Source organism: Eurytemora carolleeae, unplaced genomic scaffold, assembly GCF_000591075.1.
Source record: "Eurytemora carolleeae unplaced genomic scaffold, Eaff_2.0 scaffold916, whole genome shotgun sequence".
Taxonomy (NCBI): domain Eukaryota; kingdom Metazoa; phylum Arthropoda; class Copepoda; order Calanoida; family Temoridae; genus Eurytemora; species Eurytemora carolleeae.
Genome location: NW_019396958.1, coordinates 131,253 through 143,369, shown reverse-complemented (window position 1 = coordinate 143,369; position 12,117 = coordinate 131,253). Strand labels below are relative to the sequence as shown.

Sequence of the window (12,117 nt, the reverse complement as noted above, 5' to 3'; positions counted from 1 at the left end):
GGGTAAAGGGGGGGGGGGGTAGAGGAGGGGAAATTTTCTCACTGCAGCTGAAAACATAGTTGATGTTTGACATTTGATCTATATAGATGTTCTATAAATTATTGAAAGCCATTGGGAAAAAGGGAAGCATTGGAGGGTGCTATCCCATTTGAACACTCCCGTTTGAACATAAATTGTTCATTTGAACTATAAATTGTTCGTTCGAACTATAGCACGTTGTACCACCTGAGTAATTGTTGAAATGAACATATATATATATAGTTCAATTCAAACGAGTAATATAATTGCTCATTGAACTATTTTTCCATTTGAACTATTAAATGAAATAAGAAAATTATATAGTTTAAACATAAAAATAGTTCAAATGAACGTAAAAATAGTTCAATGAACAAAAAATTATATAGTTCAAATGAACAAAAAATAGTTCAAATGAACAAAAAAATAGTTCTTAAATGAACAAAAAAATAGTTCAATATTGGCCACACAAAAATAGTTCAAATGGACATGAAAATAGTTCAAATGGGCAAAAAATATAGTTCAAATGGACAAAAAATAGTACAAATGAACAAAAAAAAGTTCAAATGAACAAAAAAATTGTTAAGAAATGAACAAAAAAATAGTTCAAATGGACAAAAAAAATATAGTTCAATGGACATGAAAATAGTTCAAATGGAAAAAAAATAGTTCAAATGTCGACAAAAAAATAGTTCAAATGAACAAAAAAAAGTGACCATCCATCTAAAAGAAGGACATGTCGTATTCTCAATGGTACCCTTGAAACAGTTATCAAATATGTGGAAATTAACATCATTTTAGATTTCTGCCGAAATGGACTTAATTATTTCGAAATAATGTATGATCAGACGTAATCTGTCGGAGACGACCTTTGAAACAGGGTTACATTAGGGATATGGTTCACAACAGGATATGTCGTCATGTCAGTTATAGTTCAAATATAAACAATAGTTCAAACGAACAATTGTTTAACGAACAATTTATAGTTCAATGAGAATCCACCCATTGGAGGGTTAACAGTATCCATGTGTTAATTATACATTATGTATTTAGGGATAACTTTTTTCTAACTAAGGTACATAGATAGGTAGATATCCAGCTAAAAATGAAAAAACTTCGATCGGCTATTATAATTTATAATCATCGATGCAATTGTTTTATGAATTAATTGATTGTTAAATGTATCAAAGTAAAGACGATATATTTAATGGCTGGCTTTCTGACAAACCAAACCAAACCTTTAATCTCTATTTCACAATATCGGACATCGCGGCATTTCAGTGTATAGTGATTATCTTTTTTCGTCCATCTTTTACAGATCAATTTTGCACTGGCGATTTATTGCAATTTTTCCGAATAATTAATTTTGATCTGACCATCGTTGATTTGAAACAAACAGGTATTTATACTATAGAGTATTATAGATTTATATATATATTATAGAGTATTATAGATCTGCATATATATGAGATGAATTTCCATACGCCCCTCCTTGATTTTAATAAATTGTACTTTTTGGTATCATTCTTCTTTTTGGGTCCGTCCTAGTATACGAATTTGGAACCCCCCTCTTATCAACTTTGTTCATGACCAATTTTTCAACAATTTTCAATAAAATTAGTATAATTAGAGTTATTTTTGCATACATCAAACAATAGTCTGATCTGAGCCTGGGACTTTTACACATAGATTCGCAAAATGATACAAATCGGCTTCACAACATAGTTTTTAAATTAATTTGTTAAGAAATTTGTTCAATAAAATATCTATAAGTTTGTCGTGGCAAACCAAATAAAATACGAATAGCAGTATTCCAAGAAGTATAAAATTTTTTTATATATTTTAAAATAATTTCAGATATGTGTTTTGTTTCTTAATATTTAAACGAAACACAAAATTAAATATTTCAAATTTTCAGATAAAATGGAGACGCTGCCACCCCTGCTTCAGGACCTCGCGGCACAGTTGGAATCTTTTCTTTTACATCCCGAGGTAACATTAAGGATTTAAAATTTAGGACTTCATTATTTTTTTTCATTTTTAAATTTCTAGGTCATGACGGTTGAACTCTGTAAATTAAGGTCTGCTTAAGCCATAAATTATGTATGTCAATTTTCGATAGACACTCCAACTAGAAATAATCAATTTTTAACTTGAGAGAGAATGTATAATTTTATGGTTTTTTAACAATTACAATGGGGTGTGAATTTTAATTAGGGGTCACTATCAGAATAACGTCGAGTCTCCTTTACACCGTGAAATTAAAATGTTTATTTCACATAGGCGCGATACCGGAATTCTATTTATATTTATTTTCAAAATATATTAATCTGGTATTCATTATTAAACCAGTTATAGTTTCTGGAGATTCGAAAAGATCTTCCGTTGGAATATAATATTTTCCACCGTGGGATATATATTCCGTCGGAATATAATATTTTCCGCCGTGGGATATATTTTCCGCCGGAATATAATATTTTCTAGCGTGGGATATATTTTCCGTCGGAATATAATATTTTCTAGCGTGGGATATATTTCTATTAGTGCCAAAGAATTTGAAATTTTTTCTAAACATACATCTATATTTATTTTTCGAATTCATTGTTTTTAACATAAGTAATGCTTCCAATAAATAAAAATTAAAAGTTTTAAAGATATTATATTTTTGTCGGAAAATGAGTATTTCTGCCGAAATGGACTTAATTATTTCGAAATAATGTATGATCAGTCGTAAATTTAATTTTCTGCCTGCATATAATATTTTCGTTCTAAATATTTATTCTTCTGTTATTATATTTATCAAGGGATATTATATTCATCAAGGTATATTATATTTATCAAGGTATATTATATTTATCTAGGGATATTATATTTATCAAGGGATATTATATTTAAAATTCAGTGATGGTAATGGGCCAAACCTCTGTAGAGTAAAAAAGTAGATGTTAGTTCCACATTTATTGAAATATATTTCGGTCTAGGTTGACCCTCGTCAGTTCTAACGATATAATAACCATCAAAATCGATTAAAAAAAAATAAAAAAATGTAAAAATCACAAGAAGATAAACAAACAAAAAGATTATTCAAAATAAAAATTTGGGCTGTCAAATGGACATAAGGGAAAAGAACTCAGATTATGAGATGGAAAAAAGATAATGTATATTTATCTAGGCACATTATATTTATCAAGGTTTATTTCATTCATCAAAAGATATCATATTTTATCTAGGGATATTTTATTCATCAAGGGATATTATATTTATCAAGGTATATTTTATTCATCAAGGGATATCATATTTTATCTAGGGATATTATATTTATCAAGGGATATTATATTTATCTAGGGATATTATACTTATCAAGGGATATTATTTTTTTTATCAAGGGATGTTTTACAATATTTTCTCCATGGATATTATAATTTCTGTTTAGGTTTTACCAATGCATGACACAGGACCAGCTCAGGAGTTTTGGTTGAGAGAACCTGAACCTTTAAACCTACTAAGCTGTAAACCTGCCCCGATAGACACAAGACTACAGGTATTCAGGGATATATATTGAACCTTTAATCCTACTGAGCTGTAAACCTGCCCTGGTAGATACAAGACTACAGGTATTCAGGGATATATATTGAACCTTTAATCCTACTAAGCTCTAAACCTGCCCCAGTAGACACAAGAACACAGGTATTCAGGGATATATACTGAACCTTTAATCCTACTGAGCTCTAAACCTGCCCCGATAGACACAGGAACACAGGTATTCAGGGATATATATTAAACCTTTAATCCTACTGAGCTCTAAACCTGCCCCAGTAGACACAAGAACACAGGTATTCAGGGATATATATTAAACCTTTAAATTTAATCCTACTGAGCTCTAAACCTGCCATGGTAGACACAAGACTACAGGTATTCAGGGATATATATTAAAACTTTTAAGTTTAATCCTACTAAGCTCTAAACCTGCCCTGGTAGACACAAGACTACAGGTATTCAGGGATATATATTAAACATTTTAAGTTTAATCCTACTGAGCTCTAAACCTGCCCTGGTAGACACAAGAACACAGGTATTCAGGGATATATATTGAACCTTTCAAGTTTAATCCTATTGAGTTCAAAGCTGCCCCAGTAGACACAAGAACACGGGTATTCAGGGATATATATTGAACCTTTAATCCTACTGAGCTCTAAACCTGCCCCGATAGATACAAGAACACAAGTATTCAGGGATATATATTGAACCTTTAATCCTACTGAGCTGTAAACCTGCCCCTGTTGACACAAGACTACAGGTATTCAGGGATATATATTAAACCTTTCAAGATTAATCTTACTGAGCTCTAAACCTGTCATGGTAGACAGACACAAGAACACAGGTATTCATGTATTCCTAGTAGGGGGCCAGACTGGTTCAGGATTTTTCTTATTGGTACGGGTCGGATATTACTGTAGGCGGTGTGGGTTGCCCAAGATGGGGCTTCTTGCAGATCTCATCTCGCATATCACATATCACAGGTATTCAGGGATATATATTGAACCAATAAACATCCTCAGCTCCATTTAGTGAAGACCTGTGGATTTATTTAACTCCTCTTCAACATTCCGCGGTGGTCCTACCTAGCAATTTCTTTCATAGGGGGATCAAGCATTTATCCTCAAATTTAAAATTTCCCACATTGGATATCGAAATCAATTAGTCAACTCCCCTTTAAAGTTCTGACATTTAAGAAGTTTTTTATGAGAATGGTTATGGTTCCTGATTTCTTTCTCACAGATTATCCTAATTATCGAGTATTCTTTACATTCATTCACTCAAATTATTTGTGTAACAACATGCTCCGTGCAGGTGACCCGAAATCCATGTACTGGTGAGGTTGAGGGGTTTACCGAAGTTTATGTTAAAGATGCTGGAACTACCGCCAAAAATTCCACTTCTCTAAGGTTGGTAAATTTCTGAAAAAGACTCGAATTTTGTTTTATATCTCATCAAAGTCTGATCATAGAGACTGCTATTGTAAATTTCAAGTGACCATCCATCTAAAAGAAGGACATGTCGTATTCTCAATGGTACCCTTGAAACAGTTATCAAATATGTGGAAATTAACATCATTTTAGATTTAATAGTTTTAAATTGCAAAAAATGCGCAACCGCCTTCAAACAGAAATATTCAGATCTTAAACCAACATATATATAACTCATCCTTGATCATAAAATATTCAGATCTTAAACCAACATGGATATATATAACTCATCCTTGATCATAAAATATTCAGATCTTAAACCAACATGGATATATATAACTCATCCTTGATCATAAAATATTCAGATCCTAAACCAACATGGATATATATATCTCATCCTTAATCATAAAATATTCAGATCTTAAACCAACATGGATATATATATCTCATCCCTTGATCATAAAATATTCAGATCTTAAACCAACATGGATATATATATCTCATCCTTGATCATAAATGTTTGCAAGGAACCTGACATGCCATTCTAAAGATGGAGGTCGGATGATCACTTTATATTATGTTTACTATTCACTAAATATTATTATCAATATTATTATAAATATTATCAATCAATCTGTAATAATTTTAAATAATAAAATCTATCAAAGGGGAGGGTACTGTTTTCCCATTTGAATACATTTTGGACTCCTGTCCTCATTTTTTGAGGAATCTGAATGAAATTTTGCATATGGGCATAATTGTGTTTGTTTTAAGTAAAATAAAAAAATAAGGGAAAAAAATTTTTTCTTCCTTTTTTTCCACATTTTGACATGTTTTTTAAAGCTTTTTCTCCAAAAAGTCTGAGTCAAATACCAGCTAGGTGCTTTAAACACCTGCTTGTTAGTCAAGAATCTCATTACTAACATCAGAACGAAGTTTAAGGTTTATCAGATCCCTTTTCCCCCTATTTACCCCTTATTTTATCACATTTTCCCACTTTGATAATATTTTCAGATTTTCTGGATTCATGAATTCATTTTGCATATGGGCATCATTTGTGTTTCTTTTAAGTAAAATAAAAAATTAAATTAAAAAAACATAATTCCCCCCATTTTCCCTATTTTTCCATGTTTTCAAACTTTTTTTCTCCAAAAAGTCTGAGTCAAATACCAGCTAGGTGCTTTAAACACCTGCTTGTTAGTCAATAATCTCAGTACTAACATCAGAACTAAGTTTAAGGTTTTCAGATCACTTTTCCCCCTATTTTATCCATTTTTTCCCACTTTGTTAATATTTTCTGATTTTCTGGATTCATGAGTTAAGTTTTCATTGAAAATTATAAAAATCTTTTGCACACCTGCCTTAATTGGATTTTATTTTTGTAAAACAAAATAAAAAAGGGGGGGTAAAAATTAATCAGTCAATCAATCATTTATTCAATCACTCAATCAATCAAGCTATATTTAATATTTCTCTTTTTTCCACCATTTACCGGAGCCTCTTCCATGCCACTTCTGTAATAAAGGTTTACTTGTTTACTTGTTTACTTGTTTACTTGTTTACTTGTTTACTTGTTTACTTGATGAATTATTCCCAGAGCTCCAGGTAGGAACATGAGGGGAATTTCTGTAGTATCATCTGGAGTTGTGATCCGGTCATCTTATAGAGGTCACGCTGTAGGGTCATAGCTCACTCCTCCTGGCACAAGCATATAGGTTAAAAGTCCGTCATATCGAGCAATTTTTTAAATGAATTCAGTGTCCTTGCTTCCTTTACTTCTGTTGGGAGTCTATATCATAAGTTAACAACTCTATTGGAGAAAAAATTTTGTCTCACATCAGTCCTAGATCTGTTAAGAATCAGGTTCTTGCAATAAGCTGTTGTGCGTGTTATTCGTTGTGCATTTAATCCTACTGTTCTGAACCATATACTGCTGTCTACCTGGTCAATTCCTGGCAATATCTTGTAGGTTTGGATGAGGTCATATCTTATTCTACGTTTTTCTAGAGACAATATTCCCAATTCTACAAGTTTTTCTTCATAATTTGCACCTTTCAGACCAGAAATCAAGTTTACTGCTCGTCTCTGTACTTTTTCCAATATTTCTATATCTGTAGCCGTCCAGGGTGTCCATGCTGGAATAGCGAATTCCAGATGGCATCTAATAAACTGAGTGTACAATTTGAGAAAAGTAATTCTATCCCTATACATGAATGCTCTTGAGACCTGACCTAACACCACAGATGCCCTGCGAGCTGCCTCTGCACATTGCTTTGAAGGTTTTAAATCATTGCTTATGACCACTTCAATATCTCGTTCTTCCTGAATTTCTTCTAAGGGTAAACCATTCATACTGTACATAAACCTATTATTGTTTCTACCAGTATGCAGAATCTTACACTTCTTGACATTAAATTCCATGCACCATTCTGTTGCCCATACAAGCAGCTTGTTCAGACAATCCTGTAGCACTTCCCTGTCCCTATCTGTACTAACTTTGTGACCTAGCTTGGTGTCATCAGCAAATTTGTTCATGATACTTATGAGCTCGGTGCAAGTGTCTAGATCGTTTATAAATATTATAAAGGCCAGTGGTCCAAGTACCGATCCTTGGGGCACCCCGGAGATTACTTCTGCCCAATCTGAAAAGCCTTCATTCAGGACTATTCTCTGCCTACGACCTGACAAGCATTCCGATATCCATCTTAGAACATCCCCTTGGATCCCATGTGCTTTCATTTTTGCTAAAAGTCTGAACTTGGGAACTTTGTCAAAAGCTTTAGAAAAGTCCAAATAAATAATATCTACGGGGTCTCCATTATCAACCATCTTTGTCACTTTCTCTAAGAATTCAAGAAGGTTGGTTGTGCAAGATTTATTCTTCATAAAGCCATGCTGGGAGGATTTAATGAGTTGATTTAACAACAAATGATTGACTATATTATCTCTGATAATCGACTCCATTAATTTACACGGGACCAATGTAAGTGAAACAGGCCTATAGTTCTCAGGATTACTCTTGGACCCTTTTTTAAAAATTGGTGTAACATTTGCAAGTTTCCAATCTCCAGGTAGTTGTCCCGTTGTCATTGATTTGTTGAAAATATTTGCTAGGGGCTTGGAGAGGATATCACCAAAATCTTTAAGAAAACGAGTTGATATATTATCAGGTCCTTTGGATGAGCTAGTTTTAAGTTTGGAAATTTTCTGTTTAACATCATTTTCTGAAAAATAAACATCGTTTATGGTGCTCATAAATGGGAGATTTTGACACTCAGGAATTATGTTTACATTCTCTCGGGAAAATACCTTACAAAAGGACTCATTCAGCACATTTGCAATACCCTTGTTGTCACTGATAACCTCAGATCCCACCTTTAAAGGTCCCACAGAGGCTCGAACTTTTGTTTTCAAATAGGAATTAAATGGTCGTTTATTACCGTTCAGAGCAATTTTCTGCTCAAATTTTCTCTTGTAATTTCTTACCGCTCCTTTACATTGGGTTTGTGTCTGCTTAAATCTATCCTTATTCTCCTGATTCCTATTCTGCATATATGCATTATAATGTTGCTGTTTCAGTCTTGTTAGTCTCATAACATTTTTTGTCATCCATTGCGGTCGCTTGTTGCTTCATTGTTGGATTTTAGGTATAAATAAATCTGTACCTGTTTGAGTTTTATCTTTAAAATAAACCCAAGCTTCCTCAACATTTCTCCGATCTAGCTCCCTGGTCCAATCAGCCATTTTTAGATAATCAGCCAACCCCACGACATCCCCATTTTTCCAGTCACTTCTCAGCTCAGTAGACTTATTAAATCTAGAATTAAATACAACATCCACCATGATAGTTGAATGATCACTATTTGCCAGATTACCCAGACTTTCAATATTTTGAATTCTATCTGGGTGATTTGTAAATAATAAATCCAGGACATTGCCGCGTATATGAGTTTGGAAGTCAATCATTTGTTCAAACATATTCTCTTTCGTAGACTTGAGGAAATTTCGGCCTTTTCTATATGCAGTCTCATATGTCCAATCAATAGAGGGAAAATTTAAATCTCCAATAAATATAGAATTTCCTCCTGCATTTTCAAATAATTTACACAACTCCTGAGTATTTATATCATGTGCACTAGGCGGTCAACATGAGAGTAATATTTAGACTCGAATTCTTGTTGTCTTCTTTCAAAACTTCAAACTGAACAAACTGATTAAAATCATTCCTTATAGATAAGGGTTTGATTACAAGTCTATCTTTAGCATACACAATTAATCCACCACTGATTCCATTAAATGTATCTCTGCGATCAAATCTTAAATCTGGGACAGGTTGGAGTTCACCTCATCTTCCTCTTTGTCCTCCCCCTCTCCCCCCTCCTCGTCTGATGGCGGGAGTTCTGATCTCTTGTCCTTCTCTATCTCCAGGTTTGGTGCTATCATCTCCTCCTCCATTGAAACTTCCATTGGTAGCAGTACAGCAGGGGAGCTGTCAGTCAGAGATGTCCGTCTCGGATTCTGAACTTGAGGAATTTCTCCCGGCCTTCTTCTGTCTATTGGATTTGTAGTCCTCTCTGTAGTTGTTGCTGAGGTTGTTGGTTGCACAGTTAAGTTTGTTGTATTGGAGATGGTACTGGTTCTCCCTTTGTTGTGTTGAATTCTCGTAGAATTTGCACCAGTCAGGTAGTTTAATCCTCTGGAATTATCAGTTCCATATCTTGAGTTTCTAACATCATTCATTCTCATCTCACCACCCCCGGCCTCTCCTCGCCAACCCCATCCCCCTCTTACCCTTACATGTCTTCCTTGACCATCATGATGGAAAATCTTCTTTCGCTTAATTAATTCTCTCACCACGCATTCCCACAAGGACTCACTCCCACATCTGTGATTCATCAGAATTCATCTCAGAATTTCTTTTCTCCACAGTTTTAAGGAGTTTCTCCTCTTCCTTGCGTTGTTGTGCTGTTAGATCAGGAATTATGCTTATGTGATTCCAAGATGACCCCGCTAATTTACGGGAGTTCACCAGAATATAATCTCGCTCCAATATCCTTTAAACACAGGATTACTTTACGTGGTCTGCCAGACTCTGACCTTTCTCCCGGTCTATAGATAAACTTGATACCATCCTTTGTAGTTGGGCATAATAGAAAATCAAATATCTCTATTACCTTTTTCACGTCATGATCTAGTAAGTAAAGAGTTTTATAAACTAAGATGTTTTTTTAACCTTTTCAATTTATTTATTTATAATGTATTTAATGCAGAATGCAGATACTCATTTTTCCAATCTTCTTGTTTCCTAGCTGTCCTGTTTTGCTCATTCAATTAGCTGCATACCCCCGCCCCCCCAGGAGGGTTAATATGCAGTTTCGAGAGCTGATCAGGCAATTTGTAGTATTTCAATATCAGCTCTTGAGTTTCTATATTTATTCCAGTTGTATTTGAAATCGGCCATCTATGCAGGTTTATTGCTGACATTGTTGTAATGAGAACTTCCCTTTGTCAGCTGCATTACATGTATCAGTGTCTTGCAGTAAGTTAGAAAGAAATTAAAAGACCTCCTAGCCTTAACTGCATTCGGCTAGGTGATTTGGGTGTACCCCCTAGGAAAGAAACACCCATGATACCAATGATGATCTCTCTCAGAAAGTTTTGATTAAGATTCCACAGCAAAGCAGTTTCCGAGTTCCACTATATCTGCTCATGAAGTAGGATAAGGTTGGAATTTAGGAGGTAGGCGGATGAGGATGGGGGTGTAAGGGTAACAGGTATGAGATATACCATAGTCCTCACTTTTAACGTGTATTCCCACGTGGACAGATTTTTTAAAGAAAAAATAACCCGCTAAGCATGCTGTCCCATCGCTGTAAAATACGGGGAGTGTGTCTTTTGCCTATCATTGTCTGAGGTCTTCCATGAGTAATCCAGTTTCCATTTTGAGAAGGGTGAATAACCAGTTTATGGTATTTGATTTAAAGTCTATTTAAGGCTCTGTTCCCCCTTAAAACCTGTATCAGCGTGTACTTCATCCATGATGTTTTGAGTTTCTGTATTCCTTCTGTATTCATCTTTATTACTATATCTTGTTCAGGATTAGTCACGCTTTCCACTCAGTTGTGGAGAGAAGTGACCTTGATATCTAGACTTCTATACAAGTACAACGCCCATAGCGCCCTTTCTCTCAACAGGCTTAGAAAGCTCTGCTGACACCCTTCCTCTGCAAGGTTCGGATACACACTGATAAACTAAGATGAAATTAACTGAAGAAATTCATTTAAAAGCATATGTTATCATATTTTCCCAGTTTTTAGTAGTTTTGACATTTTCTAGATTCATGGGTTCAGTTTTCATCGAAAAAAAAACTGAACTGAATCCATGAATCTTAAAAAATTTGAAAACTATTAACAAACTAGGAAAATATGATAAAATAAGTTTTTAAATGAATTTCTTCAGTTAATTACATCATTGTTTATAAAACTGGTTACTTACCTTTATTACAGAAGTGGTGGGGGAGAGGTTCCGGTTAATGGTGGGAAGTAAAGAGAAATATTAAATATAGCTTGATTGATTGATAGAGCAATTGAATAAATGAATGATTGATTAACTGATTGAAAATCCAATTAAGGCAGGTGTGCAAAAAAATAGAATTTTTGTTGAAAAATTAATATATGAATCGAGAAAACCTTACAGCGTCATAACAAACTTTATGTAAAGGCGTGCCCCTGGGCCATTGGAGGAGGTAACGAGGGGGTCAGCCACCAACTACCCCTTCTGGCCAGGGGGGTTTGCTGCCCCCGACCTCCGTCTTCCAGATCTGGAGGAATCAATTCAAGATTTTTCCACTCTTCTCTCCGTTCCTCCAGGAATTCATTCATACTAGATATTTTACTAAAGGGAGTGTTCACGAAAAATGATTGGAGGTGAAGACTTAACTCAATTTTCTCATTTCTCAAACATCAGTTTAAAATATGATTGAAACCATTCGATTCCAAATTCAAATCGGGTTTAGTCAATATTCATCCTTAAATTTTTCGCAAAGACTCCCTTTAAAAACTATAATTCCATATCCTTTCTTCAAACAAATTTTTTATTAAACATGCAGATTTGGATGTTGTTGAAAATATTGGAT

At 34.2% G+C, this 12,117-nt stretch overlaps 1 protein-coding gene across 1 annotated transcript in view; it reads left to right on the top strand.

Annotated features, from left to right (window-relative positions):
* Positions 1-1,933: 1,933 nt before the first annotated feature.
* Positions 1,934-12,117, top strand: part of LOC111710505 (helicase SKI2W-like) — a 40,256-nt gene continuing 30,072 nt past the window's right edge. The window contains 4 exon segments of the mRNA XM_023484608.1: positions 1,934-2,007; positions 3,449-3,556; positions 4,867-4,961; positions 11,703-11,851. Of these exon segments, the coding sequence (XP_023340376.1) occupies positions 1,939-2,007; positions 3,449-3,556; positions 4,867-4,961; positions 11,703-11,851 (421 nt within the window). The 5' untranslated portion in view covers positions 1,934-1,938.